Source organism: Coffea arabica, chromosome 5c (assembly GCF_036785885.1).
Source record: "Coffea arabica cultivar ET-39 chromosome 5c, Coffea Arabica ET-39 HiFi, whole genome shotgun sequence".
NCBI classification, from domain to species: domain Eukaryota; kingdom Viridiplantae; phylum Streptophyta; class Magnoliopsida; order Gentianales; family Rubiaceae; genus Coffea; species Coffea arabica.
In genome coordinates, this window is record NC_092319.1 from 25,727,569 (window position 1) to 25,751,094 (window position 23,526).

The 23,526-nt window shown below is 39.3% G+C and overlaps 1 protein-coding gene across 1 annotated transcript; it reads right to left on the reverse strand.

The window, feature by feature from the left end:
• Window positions 1–19,065: 19,065 nt before the first annotated feature.
• Window positions 19,066–20,490, reverse strand: LOC113689210 (uncharacterized). Its single transcript, XM_027207014.1, has one exon. The coding sequence runs from the start codon at window positions 20,488–20,490 to the stop codon at window positions 19,066–19,068; it is 1,425 nt and encodes a 474-aa protein (XP_027062815.1).
• Between the last annotated feature and the right edge of the window lie 3,036 nt (window positions 20,491–23,526).

The window sequence follows — 23,526 nt, forward strand, 5'->3', positions numbered from 1 at the left end:
ATGGGTTTGTCCCACTAGTGTGCATTTCATTTTTACTAGTGCGCATTTTCATCTTATAATTTGACGTAGGTCAGTTTCACTAACATTTCATTTCACTTTATTTCATCTCGTTTAAATTCTGTTCAGGTCAGTCCCGTTTAAATTCTGTTCGGGACAGTCCCGTTTAAATTCCTGTTCGGGTCCATCCCATTTTAAATTCCTGTTCGGATCAGTCCCGTTTAAATTCCTGTTCTGGTCAGTCCCGTTTATATTCCTATCTCGGGTCAGTCACGATTAAATTTTTTGTTTAATTTTCTTGTCTGGGTCAATCCCATTTCACAGTTTGATAAAGGGGTCAGTCCCCGTTTCTAAAGCGTCTATTTGTTTGAGACGTTTTCACCGCCAAATAACACAGGTAAGTATTTGGTGTCTATTTCTTTGTCTCAAGTTTTTTCAAAACTCAGACAAAGAGGGGCAAACTGTAGACACCAAATTTTTGGTGTTTTATTATTTATTTATTTACTATTCGTTCTTTATTTGTTCTATTTTTATTTGTCACAATTAGTTTTATTTACTTTTAGTTTTAGTTATTTTAGCCATTTTAGCGTAGAATTTCTCAAAGGAAAAAGAAAAGTGTTCAAAAAAAATAAAATATATGTTTTAGTTGTTTTGGATTTAGTTTCATTATTTAAAAAATGAAAAGAAAAATGAAAAATTGAAAATTAGAAAAAAAATGGGAAAAAGGAAAAAGAAGAAAAAGAAAAGAGGAAAATCTTAGTTTTTTATTTTATCTTTTGGTTATTAATTTTGTACATTTTATTTACGTTTAAGTTTGTTTGAATTATTTTTATTTTTATTGTGATTTAAATCAAGTGATAAAAAAAAAAAGTGATCCGCGCCTGCAAGCCGCGTATTCTCGCAGCTTGCAAAGAAGGACTTGGCAGCCCTTTGGCTGCAATTTCAGAGGAAGTGGCTGGGGGGTTTTAGGGTTGAATGCCCCATATAAATAGAATAGAAAACATCAGCCGCAAAAGAGGAGAGATAGAAAGGACGCCTAGAACAGAAAAACAGAGGGGAGAAAAGAGAGCAAGGGAGGTGCGGCGGTAGAGTGAGAAAGAAAAAGAAAAAAAAAAGAAAGACAGAAAGATAGGGCAAGAGTGAGGGAGCTAGAGGGAGGAGACGGTAGGAAAAATTGAGAGCAAGGGAGAGAGTTGAAGTTCTGTGAGGAAAAGAAACCGAGAGTTGACGGCTGTAAGAAAGGCAGAAGGCAAAAGAAGGAGAGAAAAAAGGAGGCGCGGCCGTGAGGTAGCAGAGGTGAAATCAGAAAGTAAAAAACAGAAAGGGGAGGTCAGCTAGGCCTACGAGAGAGCTTGGAGAAACCAGAGAGGGCTGAGAGAGAGGGGCGACTAAGGTTTTAGAAGGAAAGGGATGCAGCTTTGTGGCATGAGGGTCTGAAGAAAAAGGAGACTTTCTGAGAGGCGATGGCAGAAGGAAAAATAGAGAAGCAGAGGAGAGGCTGAGAGAGACTGAATCCTAGAAAAAAGAAAAGGAAAGGCAGCCAACGGAAGGAGGAAAAACAACGCCTCTACCATCAGCCTCAACCATCATTGAAAGGCAGTTCCACGGCAAGTCACTTGCTGCAATTTCCTTCTTGGTTTTCAGCTAAGGTCCAAGTTAATTCCTTTGTTTTTTTTACTTACTTGTTTGATTTGTTTCTTTGATCTTTCATGTCTTGATGGTTGTTTTTTGGGATGGGTTTCATGTAGATTTTCTCTGTTCCTAGGTCCTTGTTTTGACCCCCCAACCATAAATTTCCATTGCTGCGTATTAGTCATGTGTTTATGTGGGTTCTATATAGTCAGATGAACATTGGGCTGACTTGGGTTTAGGGGTAGCAGTGTGGGGTTTGCCTATGGTGGGGATATACGATGAATCTGTTTTTGGTTGATTTGTGAAGCCGCAGAAATTTTTTCAGCTTTGCTTGTTTTTATTCTGATTTTTCTTGGTGCCTAAACCCAAAGGCTTTATGTTGAAGAGTGAGAAGGGTATTTGGTACGCCGTTTGTTTGTTTTCAAGCTGTGTTTGGCTGGGATTTGCGCACGAAAGTCTGATGAAACAAGCAACAAGCTCGAAGCTTCTGGTTTGTTACAACAATTAGACAAAAACTGAATTTTCTTTAGGTAACTGAATTTCTGGTGTGGATTGTTTGCTCCTTTGAGCCTGTTTGCTGTGTCATTGATGCTGTGTATATGCTAGTTGCAATTTAAATCAGCAAGGTGTGGTGCCACAGTGGGTTACAACATGGCAAAGCCCTTTGTTGCGGTAATATAGGTAGACTTGGTTTTGTAGATGTTTGAAACCTTCAATGCTCCAATTTTATTTTTCTTTTGCTGATTTCATCCCCAGCTCCTCGTTTGACTCCTGAGGGTAAACAATGACATTTGGTTGATGTTAACAACATGGTTTTGAAGTCATAGCATTCATGTTTGGTTTGGTTTGAAGTTGTTCCACATCAATACATTTCGGTTAGAATGGAAAACCGTAGCAAGCATGGTTGGTCTTGCATTGCAGAAATGTTTTCACTATCCTTTCGTTGATTGCTTTCCTATCTTGCTCCAGATTTTCTGTTTACAAACACTAGGTGGGTTGGTTGATGTTTTGTTGATGTTTCAGTTGGAAATGAGATGTCGTATAATGCAGAAGGAAAGAAATTTTCTGAAGGTTGCGATTGTTATTGCAGAAATTCTCTTCACGTTGCTTTGCATGAGTTGCAAGAAACAATTTGCTAAAATTGCACTTTGACCCCCCAAGTCTCCTTTTGTTGCATTGTGGCCCAAATACATTCCAATCTCTTGCAATTAGCTCCTAGAATAGTTGCAATTAGATCCATTGCTTGGCTTTTTCTTTGCTATTTGACCTTTGAAGTTACCAAAAGGTGTCAATTGGGTTTGAATGGTTGATTAATGTTTGCAATTGGATTCTAAAAATGCAAGTTGAACCACTCTTTGACCTTTTCTTTACTCTGGGTCCCTTGAAGTTCCTAAAATGTTTAAATTGGATTTGAGTGCTTGGTTAATTGTTGCTCTTGGGTTCTTAGTCATTTTTTTTTTCTAGAAATTTGATCGATGATTCATTTTTCTTGGAAATTATGCATTATTTGATTTCATTTAAATTGCAATTAGGAGAGATTTGGTGACTTTGTTATACTTTACTATTTGAGGTACCGTGACCTTTTTATTGTTTTGAAGCCAATTTTCTTTCATTTGGACACCATTCAAAAGGGGCGGTATAATTTCTTTTATCCCTTTTTGTGTCTCTCCTATGTGATCCAATGTGCTAAGTGAGATTTGCATGTTTAATTTACTTTCCTTGCCTTTCTTTAGTTCCTTTACTTTATTTACTCTTGCTTTTTAGTAAGTTATTCTTTTAATGGGGTATGTGTACACCTCTTGGCTTGTAATAGATAGGGCTTGGAGGAGCATTCAATGAAAACCTATCGAAGACATGTGCCTAACTAGCAAATGTAATAGTTAGGGCTTTAATTGTCTTATGTGTCTTGCATGCTTAGTTACTACGTGTTAATTTGCTTTATTAGGGCCTTGCATCTAGTCGAGCATGCTAAGTGTTATGTGCTATGTGTTTATGAGTGTTTGGCATGTCTACTCGCTTTCCATAGCCATGAATGAATGTGATGGATGAATGTACGATTCCACTAGTCCAACGCTAGTAGGAATTCATAGAATGGGCTAGTCCAACGCTAGACCCTTAGGGATTTCCCCTCGTTAGTACATATTTGCATGTTCATTACATGTCATGCATTCTTTTTAGTTTTATCATTTTGCATGCCCCTCGAACCCCTTTTCCCTCCATTTTAGGATTTTTGCATTTCATGCTAGTTATAGGATTCATTTGCTTGAGAGTCCCCTTAAATATGGGATATAGACGAGTGTGGCTTCTTCTAAGCCTTAGCACGCTTGTATTCCCTCTATAAAAGGGCAAATTGAGTCACGATTTAGGTCTCCCCGTACCCAATATGCATGAATTCCCTAGGCTCATGCATTTTTAAATCCACTCTACCATTTTATACCCTCATCACACTTTCATTTTTCCTCACATTTTGCACACGTGCACCTTTATGTTTCTTCACTTGCACACGAACACTTTTATCATCACTTGCACACATGCACTTCATATTATCATTTCACGTACCGTACCTTGCCCACTCACGTGCACATTTTCATTTACATATTTATTGTCTTTTATTACTTTTTCAAACTCATGTCCTCACATTGCATACATACATTCCATTTATTTACATCCCACTCGCATTATTCGTGACTTCTTCAAAGGATCGTTATTGGGCTTCACAATTAATGTGATTGGCACCACTCAACCTTTGAAGAGAAATTTCCCCCAATACCCCTAGGTTTAGGGTTTGCATTCATGTAGTGCATCCAAATGTAATAAATTCTTTGGTTAAAACAAGAAAATCTTTGATTAAATCATGCAACTTGCCTTGGCTAGGTCAAAGGGGTGCCTTGGATTTTATCCTTACCTTCCCCTTTGTCAAATGTGACTCCCGAACCTTTTTCTTTGGTTTACGTGGACTAGGAGTCGTTTAAAAGGGGTTTCTTAGTACTTTTTCCTATTTTTTCTTTAAAAATTCATTTTTTGGTGACTTGGTACACCTTAACTCATTACCAAGTGGCGACTCCAATTTTTATTTCAAAAACCCTTTTTAAACTATAATTTTGGGTCAAATCGTCGCATTCTCAACCCCCCATTTAGACCCATTTTTTCTTTTAAATCACAATTCATTTTCCAATCACAAAAAATACATTTTTAAACCATTTATTTATTTATTCAAAAAAAATGGGGCGCGACAACTGGCATCATGCATAAACCCTAGAAAGGGAATGCCATTTAGGGGATCCCGTGTTAGGGATAAGCCACCTTGTGTCTCGGATACTTAATCCAACGAGAGTTGCACATTTACATTTTGTACCATCTAAAGGGGTAGTGCACAAGGTAAGGTAGGATCCGATCATTTTCATGGAGTGATCTTTGGAATATGAGCATCTAATAATCACTTTTTGGCCATTTTATCAAAATTGGTAAAAATCCCTTGCGTAAAGGACATTAATTTGAAGAAATTCACAAATGATTCCTCCTATTGAGACGATAAGTGAATTGAGGCCAAAATTTGATTTTAGAAGGTCATAGACTAATGTATCTCAATAATTTTGAAATAAACAATGGTTGGACAATTCAATCGATCCATTTCGCCAATATAGTCGATTTTTGAATAAATCATCAATTCATTTGACCAATTTACCCTTTTAGGGCGATCTGGTCAATTTTGAATAAATTCTCGATTTCATTCAATTCATTTGACCAAGTTCCTTTTTTAGGATGATCTGGTCCTTTTTGAATAAAATTCTCAATTTCATTCGACCAACTTCCTTTTTTAGGATGATTCGGTCAATTTTGAGTAAGTTTTTAAATTTCACTCAGTTCATTTGACCAGTTTTCCTTTTAGGGTAATTCGGTCGATTTTAAATAAATTGTCAATTTCATTCAACCCATTTGACCAATTAGGGTTTCGATGTCAATTTCAACTTGGGAAACCTAGTCGATTTTTGAGAAAACCATCCATTGCATTCAGCCATTTGATCAGTTGGGGTTTTGACCCATGCTTCACCGAGAAAATTTTGTCAAAACGAATTCCAGTCTTTTCGATAGGAAGTTCGTCAAGGTCAAAACCCGTGCGTTTTTGCAAATTCTTGTATCAATCAAAAGTGATCAATCTATTCGGACGTTGGCCTCATTTTGACAAAGTGTCTCTCGTCACTCCAATTGACCAAATTTTTCAAAATGATTTTTCACTCAATGAGTTGATCAGATCCATCAGGTATGGTATAGTGCTTACCTCAGAGTATTGCATCCTCACTCTAGGCCTACCCTTGGCACAAAAAGGGCTCCCCCATAGGACATGCATCCGAATTTTTTGGATATTTACTAACTCGTGTCTTTTTCTTTATTTTTATAGGAATAGCTAAGCAAGGGCTAAATCTAAAGACAATTCCTTTCAAAATTCTCAGGTAATATTTAAACATAGCTTCTCGTTGAAACCCCATCATAACGCGATCCCGTAGTCAAGCCCAGAGGAGTCGTGTAAACATGAGTTCACAACCGGAACCATCAGACAGGTCCGCTACTACCGCACAGCCTGAGACTACAAGTTTGGGGGTTCAGCTAACCGAAATGCTTACTAAGTTTGGTGAGATGGCCACCAAAATGGCATCCCAAAGGAAATTGATTGACGAGCTAATTAGCAACGGAGTTCAACCCGAGCCTGTACCCGTCAGGCAGCCTGAGCCAGAGCCATTTGTCATCCCTTCAACTCAAGCCACCGTTATTCCATCTTTCCCTATTCCACCCGAAGGAACTTTCACATATCCCACCATATATTTGCCATACACTTACCCTCCTGATCCTTCATTTTTCCCTACTTCCATGCAAGGTTCACAACCCCAAGCCACTTTAAATATACCACCTGAGCCACACACCTTTTATCACGCTGCTGCTGAGCCTTTCTTGCCAGACTATACTGTGCAAACCAAACCAGAAGTAGGGGAATCTTTTGCTCCTATGGATATGAAGTTGCTCAAGCGCCTTGACCGTTTTGATGAATTTATGAAGAAAAGTCAGGGTTTGAACAAACAAGGAGTGCTGGACTACGATGAGCTTTGTCTCTTTCCAAATGTGCAATTGCCTGAGGGATTCAAAACTCCGAAGTTTAGCAAATACGACGGGACAGGCAATCCCAAGACACACCTCCGATTGTTCGCCAACAAGTTGGGTAGGCCAACAGACGATGAAAATCTGCCTTTGAGGCTATTCCCAGAAAGTCTGGAGGGGGATGCACTCGACTGGTACTCCAACCTGAAGCCCGAAGAAGTGAAAACTTGGATTGACTTGTCCAATGCTTTTGTGAGGCAGTATGAGTATAACTGCGAGCTGACTCCGATGCGAACCACGTTGGAAGGAACAAAAAGAAAACCCTCTGAGGACCACAAGACTTATGCCAAGAGGTGGAGGAAAATAGCTGCAAAAGTTGAGCCACCAATGACTGAGGACGAAATCATACGCACTTTCATTAAGGCACATGATCCGCCGTACTTTGAAGAAATTTTTCGCATGACTGGATGCTCGTTTGCCGCTATTGTCAATAAGCTTGAAGAGTTCGATGACTTCGTGAAAGTTGGGAAGATTGTTAATGTCTCTGCCCTCAAATCCCAGTTGGAAGCTTTGCAAGGCCAAAGTAATAGTGGTGGGAAGAAGCAACAATTCCAAAAGAAAGAGGGGGAAATTGCTTTTGTCTGGGATCGAAACCCTATCTCAAGACCTAGACCTCGACAATACCCTACCTACTCAAATCTTTACCCTTACTATTCAAACCCTCATCCTGTTTATCACACCAATACCACTCATCCTCGACCTCGACCAAATTACCCAAACACACCTACAACATCATTTCATATTTCTCCACTTAACTTTCAAACTAGACCTCGCTCTCCTTATCATCCAAGACCCACCTTACCCGTCAACAATAACTACAACTATCAACAGACCGCTGTCACCCAAGACCCGGCCCGATATAGAACTTTTACCAATTTAGGTCGGCCCCTTGATCAACTGTATGAGCAACTCAAGGCCGCGGGGAAAATTGATACAATACCTCCTAAGGTCTATACTAAAGGAGTTCCCCCTGGTTATAATCCTCAATCTTTTTGTGCCTATCATTTTGGAGCTCCTGGACATTCTACTGCCAATTGTCGGGTACTTAAACACAAAATCCAAGATATGATTGAGGCCGAAGACATAATTTTGAGAAGAAGTGCAGAACAAGGACCGAGCATAAGTACAAACCCCTTTCCCAAACACAAGGACACCTTTGAGGCATCCACCTCCAATGACGAAATTTGAAAATCATGAAGGAGCTCTGCACAATTTGGATGGCTGACTATCCTCCCTCTCGAAGGGAATTTCGATAAATCTAGGGGTTGTCATTTACTAAAGTTCACAAAAACTTTTTCTTGCATATGTGAATAGCTTAATGAAAGAGTCTTTTACAATTGAGTTTTGTCTTGTTTTGAAGTTGCATGAAATGCACAATTTGTTTTATTGGTTTATTTGATTATTGTCCTGATTTTTTTTTTATTTCTTTTGAGATGGCCAAAGATGAAATTATTTGACCCTTTGAATATCACTGTTCTGGAATCCGATGAAGCCATACATTGGAAAATCCCTTCATTAAAAATCCCCTCATTGAGAAATCCTTTCTTTGAGGAAGCCATACATTGAAAAATCCCTTCATTCGAGAAATCCTTTCATTTGATGAATCCCTTCTTTTGAGAAAAACCCTTTCCGGCCAGGTTGAAAGCTGATTGGTTAAAGCAGTGTCATCAACGATTGATTCTAATTGATGAAAGGCAGTAGAATGCTATGTACCATGACCAATGTTGTCAAAACGCATGGCCTGAGATTCATAACAAAAGAGTCCACCGCCGACCTTCTGAAGAAGGGAACAAAGTGCTAAAGTGATGAAAGATGAAGTTGAAGGCAAATTTGCTTCAAATTGGCAAAGCTCATTGGGTGTTCAAAAGGTATTACCAGGCGGGGCAGTCATGGATGGATAAGCATTCTCTCAACCTATCAACTCAGACATGTGTAAGAAATTCTTTATTTGATTATGCAAATTCCTTCTAGGAAATCATGCAAGAGACGAGGCAAAAGTCAGGTCATCTTCCTTTTCGATCAAAACATTTCATCCCTAGTCATCCCCTTTGAGCTATCAGAACAATAATTTTCGTTTGGCAGCCCCTGAGGATTGCAAACCCCATACTGGGGCAAATTCATTTTGAAAAGAGATGATCAGAAAGGGAAAGCCCCATATTAGGGCAAATTAATTTTTGAAAAAAAAAGGAAGAAGAAAAAAATGAAAAAGAAGGAACCCCACACTGGGGCAAATTTAGTTTTGAAGAAAAATGCAAAAGTGAGAAACATGTGATGAAAATGCAAAGAAAGGAAAATTCAATCAAACTGGGGCAAATTTCCTCAGTTTCGTTCAAAAATTGGAGATAATTTCAAAATGATGCAATTTCAGGTTATTTCACACCTCTCATTAAAATTAAAATTTGCTTTCAAGCCTCAACTTTTCTTGAAAAACACCCCACCTGACCTCATTTTAAAAGCCCAAAAGTCCTGACTTTCGTCACTTGTTGTATTTCTATGAGGAAGTTTGCTCATCAAATGGCAAGTGATGTCCATAATGCCTTCGTTTAAGTCTACAAGGGAAGTGCATTTTACTGATGTCAGTAATTTTTCAACTTACATTTTTGAGGTGATTATGGTTGAGCTCTTCCACTGCTTCCTTAGATAAAAATCCGAAAAGGCATAAAAAAAAAACAAAACAAAACAGAAAAGGGTGGGGGCAACCTTGGTGAAAACCTGAAAGGGCGCCAAGGCAGGATTTTGCAGCAAGCGAGCACGAGGAAGAACAGCTGGTAACTTGATTCATTCGGATTTTCTCCTCATTTTTGTCATACTTCTGTCAATGTTGAATTTCAGAACAAAGATATCCAGAGGTTTGAATATGACATCTGTTGGCCAAAAAAAAAACTGTGTCATTTTGTAAAAACATTCTTTTGCAAATACATTCTTATGAAATTCATTTTTCCTCATTTGCTTGTATTCATGGCATTTTGTAAGATTAAGCACAATTGGTTGTGTTTTATATTCTTTGGCATATTCATTTCTGCATGACATGTGAAGTTACCTTGCATACATCATGCTTGGTCATTGAATTTCGGTGAATAACAATCCCCGTGGTTTATTCGAAGCATACTTGAATTCAGTCATTTCTAGAAAAGGGTTAAGGTTCAACAAAGCTAGTTACGCAAGCTTCATAGTATGGTAAAATGCATACCCGGTCAGTCTGGGAAAAGCAGAAGCGTTTGGAAGCGGCAAATCCAACTCAATTGACTGCCGCAGCAAAAGTTGATAAAGGCATCGAAAGACTCATGTTTACACGATTCTCAAAGGAAAGCGGATCAAATGATGGTGGCAATTTCTTTGTTTTTTTCTCTTTTGCAGAAAATTGCATGCACAGATGAAAGTAATCACACTGACCGCTTTTATTTTCGTTGGGCATGGGTTTTATCCCTCCGACCTCGGCAGGCTCGGGTTTTATCCCACTGTCCGCTTTTATTTTCGTTGGGCATGGGTTTTATCCCTCCGACCTCGGCAAAACTGGGTTTGTCCCACCAGTGAGCATTTCATTCACATCGCCACTAGCCGTGGGTTAGTCCCACTAGTGAGCACCTCATGATTTTAATTTTCTGTTTGGGTCAGTCCCGTTTTAATTTCCTGTTCGGGTCAGTCCCGTTTTAAATTCTTGTTCGGGTCAGTTCTTTTTAAATCTCTGTTCGGGTCAGTCCTGTTTTAAATCTCTGTTCGGGTCAGTCCCGTTTTAAATTTTCTGTTCGGGTCAATCCCGTTTAATTTCATGTTCGGGTCAGTCCCGTTTTAGAATTCCTGTTCGTTCGAATCATTTTGCAGTCGAATAACACAGGTAAGTATTTGGTGTCTACTTCTTTGTCTCAAGTTTTTTCAAAACTCAGACAAAGAGGGGTAAACTGTAGACACCAAATTTTAAATAATTTGTATGTTGCATCTATTTCATGATTTTTGTTTTAGATTGTTTGCATTTTAGTTCATTATTGTTTATTTTGCTCTTTTAGTTGTTATTTTATTTTAGTTTTATTCATTTTGCCTTTTTAGTTTGTCTAGTTCATTTGCTATTTATTTTTATTTGTTATATTAGTTTTATTCATTTTTTTAGTTTTTAGTTTTTAGTTTAGTTTTTTTTTAAGTTTTTAAGTTTAGCGTACAGTTTCTAGAAAAAGGAAAGAAAAAAGAAAAAGGAAAACATTCAAAAAAAAATATGTTCTAATCATTTTTGTTTTATTCATTGCTTTCTTGGGAAAAAAAACGATGAAAATGGAAAATGAAAAAGAGGAAATTGGAAATTGCATTTTTTGTTGTTTCTAGTTTATTTATTTTTCATCCAATATTGATTAAAGTGTTTTTTGTTATTTTTAATTTTGTTTCAAAAAAAATGAAATGAAATGAGGACCGCGGCATGCAAGCTGCGTTTTGGTTGCAGCTTGCAAGGGAACTTTGAGGCAGCTCCTTCAACTGCAAATAGAGAAGAAAGGACAGAGGGTTTAGGGTGTTTGATTCCAGTATATAAAGAAAGAGATGGCAAGAAAAGACGGAGAGGGTTGACAGCCGTAAAGAGGGAGAAAGATTGAGAGGGTGACGGAAAAAAAAAATAGAGGATCAACAAAGGCTTTTCAGAAGAAAAAGAAGGCAGCTTTGTGAGGTTAGAAGTAAGATAAAGTGGGAGATTGAGGGAGGAGACCAAGGGAGAGACGGGCAGAGAAACGAAAAGAGTGTTTGAGGGGGGCTGCTGGGTTTTAGCAAGGAAAAACTTGGTGAGTCGCGAGCAAGAAGGGATCGAAGGAAACCAAAATTGGGTAGAGGGCTGGAAGGAAGATTGGCGACGGCTGAAAAATCAAGGGGGTGGGCTGTGAAGAGCGGCGAGGTTTAGGGGAAAACAGAGCAAGAGTGAAGTAGAGAAAGGAAACTTACGATAAAGAAAAAAAGAAGAGGGGAGCGGCAGTTTGACAAGAAGAAACGTTGCTGTGTTCCAGAAATTTCTTCACCAGAAATCTGTGGCGTTGAAGTTGACATCCTCACGCAAGTTCTTCGATTTCTGCTTGGTTCACGGGATCCCATACGGTGCTAAAGGTAATCCCTTTACTTCATATCTTCTAGCAAGCCCAGCAGATTCGAGAATTATGTAGGTTTGAGATTAGTTTTTTGACTCATTTTTGCCGTTTATTCTTGCCGTTTCTGTTTGTTTCTACTTGTGTGTTCTTCCATTTCTGTTTTTCTCATGACCTTCAATGGTTTGTTTCTTGCATTTTTGGGGTTGTGTTTAGGAGTTTAATGGATTTGGATGACTAGTTTTTCTGGTTTGGTTTGAAGGTCCGAGAGAATGAAATGGTTGCTTCACGGTCCGAGAATGAAATGTTTTCCTTGCTGCATTTTTCATTGCTAAAACAGATATCTGGAAAATATGTGTGCATCTGATGAGTAAATGGTGGGTTTTAATGAGATGTTTTGACATTTCAACCTACATGAGCTTTGTAGCTGCAAAATTTCTTAGCAAAAAAAAAAACAAAAAGAAGTTGCATTCTCTGTTTTGTTTTTTCTATTCTGTGATTGCACATCAAGTCTTTCCACCTAAGTTGCAAGTTTAATCTGTTTTGTCCTGAAATGGGAGGTTTAGTGTTAAGATTGAATGGTTGGGTCCAAAAACACTTGAGCTATGGCTGAATGTTTATAAACTAGTCAAGATTGCCGAACCTTTTGCCCAGAATTTTCCAGCTTTTGCATGATTTTTCTTCTATGTTTTGGTTGGTTCGAATGTTGAAATGGAATTGAATGCTTGCTGGCTACATAGACAATGGGTAGCTGGATCATTTTGCATGAAAGTTTTCCAAGAAATTTGCATCAGTTTTTTGTTATGTTTTTGTTGTTTGTTTGCTGTCAAAATTTCGAGCCTTGTGGTTTAGTTCCACGCTATGATTTTGGTTAACATTTCCTGTTTTGAACAAAGCTATCCTTTGAGTTTGAAATATGTGTTTGGAAATGAAAGTCACAATTAGTTTTGTTGCCAAAGACTCCACCCTTTTGCCAAAGCTTCCAAATTGCAGCAATCTCCTTCCATCTTGCATAAAGGTTTCATAAGTGTTTGTATAATTTCCTTCCATGTTTTGCTTGTTAGATGTGAAACTCGTTTGTTTTGTTACTAATCCAAAGTTTGGATAGATGAAGGGGTTGGTTAAAGCTGCTTAGATTTTGTGTATGAGAATGGAAATGCCGCCAACGATTGTTTTTATTTCAAGAGGATGTTCATTGCAGAAAATTTGTTTCCTACGTATGCATGCATGCAAATATCTTTCGGAAAATTGTCTTTTAATCCTCCAAGTCTCCCTCTGTTGCATTATGACCCAGAAATTGGAAAAACTAATCAATTTGGTCCTTGTAATTTTGCAGCAATGCTACAAAGACTCAATTGAGTTCTAATTTCTTGCAAATAGGTCTTAGAATGATTGAATTTTGAGCCATTACTTGACGTTTTCATTCCCCTTGGACCCTTGAAGTTCCTAAAAATGTTTAATTGAGCTTGAGTGTTTGGTTAGTGTTCACAATTGAGTCCTTGGTAGCCTCAACTTTGCAACTCGTTTGCTCATTTGCTTTCATTTGTTTAGGTGGTACTTAATTCAAGAGTTTAAGAACTTTGTGTTCAAATGAGCTTGTGTTCGCCTATTTTCTTGAATTTTCTGAAATAAATTGGCTTTGGCCTTTTTCTTGCTCTTTGACTTTCAAAGTTTCTAAAATGTTTCAATTGGCTTTGAATGGTTGATTAATGCTTGCAATTGGGTTTTTGGTGGATCCCTTTATTGGAAACTATGTATTATTTGATTTCATTTAAATTGCAATTAGGAGAGATTTGGTGACTTTGTCATACTTTACTATTTGAGGTACCGTGACCTTTTTATTGTTTTGAAGCCATTTTTCTTTCATTTGGACACCATTCAAAGGGGGCGGTATAATCTCTTTTATCTTTTTGTCTCTCCTATGTGATCCAACGTGCTAAGTGAAAATTGCATGTCTACTTTGCTTTCCTAGCCTTTCCTTAATTCTTTTTATTTATGTCATTTACTTTTGCTTTTTATTTAAGTTATTCTTTATGGGGTATGTGTACACCTCTTGGCTTCTAATAGATAGGGCTTGGAGGAGCATTTGATGAAGACCTATTGAAGACGTGTGCCTAGCTAGCAAATGTAATAGGTCATTTAGCTTGATTGCTTTGCTTTTGTTGTTATGTGTTACTTGCTTTATTAGGTTCTTGCATCTAGTCGGGCATGCTAAAATGTTATGTGCTATGTGTTTATGAATGTTTGGCATGCCTACTTGCTTTCTATAGTCATAGATGGATGTGATGGATGAATATACGTCACCACACTAGTCCAATGCTAGTTGTGGCTAATTATCCCGTTAGGAATTCATAGAAAGGGCTAGTCCAACGCTAGACCCTTAGGGATTTCCTTTTTCGTTAATGCATATTTGCATGTTCACTACATGTCACGCATTTTTCTTAGTTTTATCATTTGGCATGCTCCTCGAACCCCTTTTCCCCTCATTTTAGGATTTTTGCACCTCATGCTAGTTATAAGGGTACATTTGCTTGAAGAGTCCCCTTTCGATAAGGGAAACGAGCGAGTGTGGCTACAAAATAGCCTTAGCACGCTAGTTCTCCTTTCTAATCAAAGGGAAAATTAAAGTCACAAAGTTAGGAGTCCCCGTACCCGTTTTGCTTGCATTCCTCTAGGGTTCATGCATTTCATTTATTCACTATCCTATACACTTCTACTTTATATTCTATCCTTTTTTTTACATTCTCACTTCACACTACTTTTGCACGTTTTCACTCAACTACTTACACTTTATAATATCACTCGTACATATGCACTTTGTGTTATCTCACATACATTTTCATATTATTACTTTACTCACCTTATCTTGTACATCCATTTGCACACTTCCACTTACACACTCTTGTTTTTATCACTTTTTCACTTCACACAAACTCACATTTTCACATGGCATGCATTCATTTCACTCATTTTTTACGTCATTTAGGATTATGTGTGACCTCTCCAAAGGGTCATTATTGGGCTTCACAATTAATGTGATTGGCACCACTCAACCTTTGAAGAGAAATTTCCCCCATGTCCCCCTAGGTCTAGGTTTTTGCATTCATCTAGTCATATCCAACATGCGATACATACCTTGAGTAGAAAAAATTAGGAAACGTGGGGCTAAGTCGGGCAACTAGCTCTTGCTAGGGTAGGGGAGTGCCTTAGGTTCCACCTTTGCCTTCTCCCTTATCAAATGTGACCCCCGATCCCTTTCTTTGGTTACGTAGACCTAAAAGTTTTTAAAAAGGGTTTGTCTACTTTTTTTTCATTCAAAAACAAAAAATCTTTTTGGGTGACTTGGTACATCCTAACTCTATACCAAGTGGCGACTCTATTTTTCATACAAAAACCCTTTTAAACTTTACTTGACCAAAACCGTCGCATTTTGCAATCCCACGGTCTTTTCTTTTTCACTTTTACACACGCTCACACCACATTCACACTACTTCACACACACACCATTTCAAAAAGTGGGGCACGACAGTCCGGATAGAAGTCCTGTACGCCATATGCATAAGGTAACTTTTCATGCCAATCGCGATGCCTTTCAGTCATTTTGCGGATAATCTTCTTCAAATTCTTGTTTACGGCTTCTACAGCTCCATTCATCTGAGGCCTATAAATGGTAGAGTTGCGGTGTTTGATCTTGAACTGCTCGCATAGTCCATCTACCATGTCATTGTTCAGATTCTTGGCATTGTCTGTAATAAGCGTTTCGGGTACTCCAAAGCGACAGATGATGTGATCTCTCAAGAAATTGGCAACTACCTTCTTCGTTACATGTTTGAATGACTCCGCTTCAACCCATTTAGTAAAGTACTCAATTGCCACCAATATAAATCGATGTCCATTTGAAGCGGGAGGATCAATTGTACTAATCACGTCCATACCCCACATTGAACAGGGCCATGGGGCGGTCATGCTGTGCAGTTCAGCGGGTGGAGCGCGTATAACGTCACCGTGCATTTGACATTTTATACATCTCTGGACAAAATCTATACAATCACGCTCCATAGTAAGCCAGAAGTATCCGGTTCTCATGATTTTCTTTGCTAGCAAATGGCCATTCATGTGAGGTCCACAAACGCCACTATGCACTTCTTTCATCATATATTGAGCTTCGTCTTCATCAATGCACTTTAAAAGGTTCAAATCTGAGGTTCTTTTGTACAAAACTTCTCCACTTAAGAAAAATTTTGAAGCCATTCTACGCAGAAAACTCTTGTCCTTTGTACTAGCATGCAGAGGGTAAGACCCAGTTTTGAGAAACTCCTTAATGTCATTATACCAAGGAATATTGTCAGAAGACTTGTCTACAACCCAACAGTGGGCAGGCTTGTCTTGAAGTTGAATTTGGATTGGTTCAATCCTCAATTTATCTAGATACTGGATCATAGAAGCTAAGGTGGCCAAAGCATCAGCAAATGCGTTTCGGGCTCGCGGGAGATGTCTGAACTCCAAATTTTGAAATTGCTTGGCCAGGGTGAGTAGACTACAATGGTATGGCAGAATTTTTGAATCTTTGGTTATCCACTGCTTCAAGGTTTGGTGCACGAGCAAATCTGAATCACTGAAAGCTATCAACTCTTTGATTTCCATTTCTAAAGCCATTTTGAGACCAAAAATGCAGGCTTCATATTCAGCCATGTTGTTTGTGCAAGCAAATTGCAATTTGGCAGCGGCAGGGTAATGCTTCCCTTCGGGTGAAACCAAAACAGCTCCAATTCCAGCTCCGAGAGAATTCGAAGCTCCATCGAAGAAAAGCCTCCATTCAGGGCTTTGCTCACTTATATCGTCTGTGGCGCCTATAAATAAGACTCTCTCATCAGGGAAATAAGTATGAAGTGGTTGATAATCATCATCCTTTGGGTTCTCTGCCAAATGATCAGCTATAGCTTGCCCCTTGACAGTATTTTGTGAAGTGAAAACAATATCGAACTCTGAGAGAATTATCTGCCATTTAGCCAGAAGTCCAGTTAGCATCGGCTTCTCCAAGAGATACTTCAAAGGATCAGATCGGGAAATAAGATAAGTGGTATGGCTCAACAGGTAGTGTCTCAGCTTTTGAGCTGCCCAGGCCAATGCACAGCAGTTTTTCTCAATGAATGAATAATTAGCCTCATACTGCGTGAACTTTTTGCTTAGATAGTAAATGGCTTGCTCCTTCCTTCTGGAGTCATCAAGCTGCCCGAGGACACAACCAACTGCTTCTTCAAGCACAGATAGGTACATGATTAATGGTCGACCCGGCTTGGGTGGCACCAAGACTGGCGGATGTAACAAATAATCCTTGATCTTATCAAAAGCTTGTTGGCATTCTTCACTCCAATACAATGGCACATTCTTTCTCAACAATTTGAACAACGGCTTGCATGTGGCAGTTAGTTGGGCAATGAATCTCCCAATAAAATTGATCTTTCCTAAGAAACTTTTCACGTCCTTCTGAGTTTTCGGCACTGGCATATCTCGAATTGCTTTGATTTTTGCTGGATCTATCTCTATGCCTCTTTTACTAGCAATGAAGCCCAACAATTTACCAGCTGGTGCCCCAAAGGCGCACTTTGTAGGATTTAGTTTCAAATTGTACTTTCGTAACCTTTCGAACAGCTTCTTCAAATCAACCAAATGGTTCTCTACCCTTTTAGACTTGATTATGATATCATCCACGTAGACCTCCATCTCCCGGTGGATCATATCATGAAACAAGGTGGTCATGGTCCTTTGATACGTAGCTCCGGCATTCTTTAAACCAAAGGGCATCACTCGGTAGCAAAATGTGCCCCAAGGGGTGATAAAAGCAGTCTTCTCCCTATCCTCTTCTGCCATCAAAATCTGGTGGTATCCAGCGAAGCAATCACAAAAAGATTCAATCTCATGCCCAGCAGTATTGTCCAGGAGAATGTGAATATTTGGCAAAGGAAAATCATCTTTAGGACTGGCCTTATTGAGGTCTCTATAATCAACACAAACTCGGACCTCTCCATTCTTTTTTGGAACAGGGACTGGATTCGAAAGCCAAATAAGGTAATGGGAAACAATGATAATGTTGGTTTTGAGCTGTTTTTCAATTTGCTCTTTTATTTTGAGGCTCATATCTGGTTTGAATTTTCGGGGTTTTTGCTTTACGGGTGGAAAAATATAGTCTGTGGGCAACTTATGCACTACCACATCAGTTAAAATACCAGTCATATCATCATAGGACCATGCAAATACATCCTGGAACATAGTCAAGAATTCAAGCATCTCCTTTTTTTGCCTCTCATTCAAATGAATACTAATTTGCACCTCCTTAACTTCATTTTTAGTGCCAACGTTAACCTTTTCTGTTTCTTCCAGGTTCAGTTTTGGTTTCTCCTCATATTGTTCGAAGTCCTTTGCAAAAGAATCGAATACCTCCTCATTATCACTCTCGCTTTGGAGCTCAGATTCCCAGACCTCCAAGTCGTGAGTGATATAGAGATTGCCATTATTGAATTCCAAAATAGTGATATCCAAAGGGTCAAATAGTTTTATTTTTGGCCATCTGAAAGAATTAACGAATGTGGGATAATAAGCAAACAAACATGCAACAAACAAATGAATAAGCAATATGACCAACGAATAAACAAAACAACATGACAAGAACCACTTGTGCATTTTCATAAAACCTTTGATTGAAAGCGAAAACAAAAGGAAAGCAAGCGGAAACAATATTTACATGTGCAAATTTTAGTCAAAGGTAAAGATGCTTTCATTAGCTATTTACAGATGTAGAAGTATTTTCATGAATTCGCATGAATGACAAACCCCTCTAGTTTTACCGAAACTTCTTTTGAATGGGCAGAAACTCGGCTGTCCAATTGAAAATTGATCCTTCAGGGATGTCGGGAAACTCGGCCTCATATGGGGAACTGTCTTCAAATGTTGCCCCAATGAACAATTGGGCCAAACTAGTTTCGATTTCGTCAACTGGGTTAATCTCTAACATGATCACCTCGGTTGGTCGTGGAAAAGTATAATGCAGTGGTGGAATATCAAAGGCCTTTTGCCTGCCTTCTTTCTCTGCTCTCTTGCGTTCCTTCATTTCTTTGATGTCTTTAGCGGTTGGTCGAAAACCCAAACCGAATGAATCCTTCTTCTCCACATTTTCCACTGGTTTCAGAATTTCTTGTAAATCACGTCCCAGCCATTTGTCAAACTCATATCCTCAGCGGATCATTTCCTTAGCCATCATGACACTGGCCTTTGACAGAGCTCGTTCCTCTTTTGTTATCCAACTTACGGAGACGATATCAGCTGTGCTATGAGGGGTCACTGTGGCGTTTCGGCTACCATCTTCTTCGGACCTAGAATCAGCAATTACGAAGCAATCCTCCTCGGCAAAGATAGTTATCAATTTGTCATTTACTATGAATTTCAACAATTGATGCAATGAAGAAGGCACAGCCCCCGACTTATGAATCCATGGCCTTCCAAGCAAAATATTGTAAATACTAGGAAAGTGCATAACTTGGCAGGCTATTTGAAACTGTGCGGGCCCCATCTCGACTACTAAATCCACTTCTCCTATAGGTTCTCTTTGTGCTCCATCAAAACCTCTAACTATGGTCCCTGAAGGCCTTAGCTTGATATCTTGCAACCCTAGCTTTTCCAAGGTACTCCAAGGACAGATATTAAGCGCAGATCCATTGTCAATCAACACCATTGGCAACATTTTCCAGTTGCACCTCACAGTTATGTACAGAGCTTTGTTATGTCCAATGCCTTCTGCTGGTAATTCATCATCAGAGAAAGTGATTTGCTTTGTAGATAATACATTCCTAACTACATGTGAGAAATTAACAACCGAAATGTCCTTAGGGATTTGAGCTTTAGTCAACACTTCGAGCAACGCATCCCTATGCATATCCGAAGAAAAGAGCAGATCCAACATGGATATTTGGGCGGGCGACTTGCTTAGCTTCTCGACTACGTTATATTCGCTTCTTTGCAGCCTTTTAAGAAAATCCAAGGCTTCCTTCTCAGTAATTGTTGGTTTAGCAGGCAACTCGGGGCTATTTGTTTGAATCAGAACGGTAGCTCCAAACGGACTTGCAATTCTCCCTGATCTAGTGACCACTGACACCTCCTCTTTGGCAACTGGCTTTCCTCCAATTTGTATGACAGATTCATTGTAATTCCATGGCACTTGCTGCAAACTTAGAACAGGCGCCTGCTCTGGGAATTCGATGACCACTGGCTCCAAAGCCTCGCTCTCAGCTGGAGTGAGATCCAAAGTAAAAGGCCTTTTATCCTTCTCAAATGGCACCTCTATTACAAATGGTTGGTCTGTGACCCCAAACACCTCAGCTTCCCTTGCCAATTTTTGGACTTGCTCCTCATACTCTGTGTCGTCTATAATGACCCCAATGGTATTAGTATGTTCCGGCAAGGGGTTCCTATTTATATTCGGCCCTTGTGCCTCCCTTTTCCTAATTACAATCTCACCAGCTTCAATCATATCTTGAACTTTATGCTTAAGAGCCTTGCAATCCAAAGTTGAATGTCCAGGTGCCCCTGAATGATAAGCACAGACAGCTTGTGGGTTATACCAAGCGGGCATGCCATATGGATAGGTAGGAGGGGGTACCATACCAATTTTCCCGGCGGCCTTCAACTGGTCATACAATTGGTCTAGAGGTCTGCCTAAATTGGTAAATGTACGGCTAGGGGGTCGGTTGTAAGGTTCAGGAGGTTGAGGATGGCTGTAAATAGGTCTATTTGGGGGAGGAAATCTTGGGTTATAAGGAGGGCGAGGTCGATTTTGGGGTGGATTTGGTTGAGAAATTTGAAAAGGGACTGAAGGTGGGTTAGCATAGCTTGGGCGAGGTCGAGGGTGGTTGATATTGGTAGTATATACATGGTGCAGGTTTGAATAATAAGGTTAAGGTGGTTGGTAAGTTGGATTGTGTTGGTATCGGGGGCTGAGTGAAGGGTTCTGGTTCCAGATAAAAGTTGCATCCCCCTCTTTCTTTTTAAACTGCGACTTCTTTCCACTGCTCCCTTGCCCTTGCAAAGCATCTACTTGTGATTTTAAGACAGAGACGTTGACAATTTTTTCAGATCTCACAAAATCATCATACTCTTCGAGTTTATTCACAATCGCAGCAAATGAACATCCGGTCATACGGAAGATTTCTTCAAAGTGTGGAGGATCATGCGCCTTTATAAAAGTGCGAACAATTTCATCTTCGGTCATCGGAGGCTCAACCTTGGCAGCTATCTTTCTCCATCTTTTGGCGTATGTCTTATGATCTTCAGATGGTCGCCTCTTTGTGCCTTCCAAAGTAGTTCTGGTCGATGCTAGCTCGCAGTTATATTCATATTGTCTAATGAAGGCGTTGGATAGATCAAGCCAAGTCTTCACCTCCTCTGACTTTAAGTTGGAATACCAATCGAGGGCGTCTCCTTCCAAACTCTCTGGAAATAACCTTAATGGCAAGTTTTCGTCATCCACGGGTTTGCCCAACTTGTTGGCAAACAAACGCAAGTGTGTCTTAGGGTTGCCTGTACCATCATACTTATTGAACTTCGGGGTCTTGAACCCTACGGGCAGCTGTACATTTGGAAACAGGCACAGATCATCGTAGTCTAACACCCCTTATTTGCTTAAACCTTGGCTTTTCCTGATGAATTCATCGAAATGATCCAACCTCTTAAGTAGCTTCATATCCACCGGGGCAGACGACTCTCCCACTTCTGGCTTGGTTTGAACAGTGTGTTCTGGCACAACAGGCTCTGTGGTAGTCTGATAAAAAGCTTGTGGATCCAGAGGCATGCTTGGACCACCTTGAGGCTGAAATCCTTGCCCATAGGGAGGATAGAACGGAGGATTTTGAGTATAAGTATACTGCGGGTTGAAAACTCCTTCAAAAGTGGTTTGAATTGGAGGAATGATGTGAGAACCCGTAAATTCCCTAATAATTTTCCCAGGGTTTTCCCCTTTAATGGCTTGTTTTCTGCATTTTTTGGCTTCGGAAAATTTTCCTGGTGAATTTTATGAGTAATTATAGTTTTTAGATAATTTTTCTAGTATTGGAGAGTTTTTGAAAAATTAAGAGTATATAATGGACGTGGGACCCACTAGTGCGAAAAGTTCGGAAAAATTCGGCCAATTAGGTTAAATTCCGGATAATGTGTGAAATTTATCGGGTGTTAAGAGATAAGTAGATGATGTGAAGTGATTGATGTGAGAGGAAAAAGAAAAGATAGGATTGCATTAATGGAGGTGACAAGTGTCACCATTGTATTGGAAGTAGCTTATGACTTACTATTCATTTTTTTGACCTTTTGACCAATTGGTTAAATATCTTAAAATTACCACAAAAATCACCATTTCTTACTCCTTGGTGGCCGGCCCTCTCTAGCAAAGAAGAAAGAAAAACTCTTCAAAGTTTAGCTACCATCTAGTGCAAATCATCCAAATCAAGTGCTTAAACTTGTTTCTACTCCATAAAATCCCTCCATTTGGTGCTAGTGAGTGATTTGGTGAAGTTTTTTGGAGAAGCTAAGGTGTCCTACAACTCTCCCTCTCTTGTTTACTAGGTGAGTGGTATATGAACTTTCCCCTACACTTAATGAAGCTTGAGTTGTGCTTAGTGGAAGCTAAAGTGTTGAATTTTGTGATTTAATTCTTGTTTTTGGATGAAATGGTGAAGTTTACAATTTATTGGTGATTTTTCTGGTTTAATATGATCATGATGTTGTGGCCTTGTATGATGATTGGCAATGGCCTATAATGACTCTAGTAGGTGTGAATTATTGATAATTGCAACCAATTTTGGGTTTGGATTGAAATGTGAAAAGTTAGGGTTTCATAACCCCCTTTTCTGTCCGGTTTTGTATCATATGGTTAGAGGCTGAATTGGCCTTTGATTAAAACATGAAAGTTGTAGGTATTGATGTGTTTGAGGTGCCTGTAAAATTTCAGGTCATTTGGAGTAGTGTAGAGTGAGAAATATCGAAATTACTATTGCTGTTCTGGGTTCATCAGGATGGCAGAACTGCGCCTGTAATTGGCTGTTTTGACTGGAATTGCTTTGGATTTGGTTGTTGAGGTCTTCTGATGAAATGTATCTTGATGTCTTAGCTACCATATGCCTTTGGAATTTCTGAATTTGGACCTGTACAGACTGAGTTGTACTGATTACAGCAGGATGAAGTTTGTAAACCTGTTTTTGTGGTTCTGGTTTAGTGTCTTGCATATTTGACCTGGTTGTGATAGGAATTGGACTGAGTGACCTTATACATTGTTGTAACCCTGGTTCTTAGCTTCGAAATGGTGGGTCTTACACCCTCATCCGATAATCGTAGTGAAATTGGTGCCATTACCGCAAAATAAGGACAAAACTGTGTTTTTTTTTCAGGGCCAAAGCTAATGCCATTTCTTGAATTTCTGGTTACTCATGATGCTTGTATATGCATATGAAACCCTATTGGGGTTGTGATTGGCATTGTTTTATGACTCGTTATCGAGTCTCATTGTATTTGTTTGCATGTTCTAGGGCGTGACGGTAGTTCACGACGTACTTGTGACGGCGGTGCATGAAACACCACCTACTTGATTGGTGAGTATACTACTCACTTGAATGTTACAATGTGGCTTTGCTATATATGATTTTGATGCCTT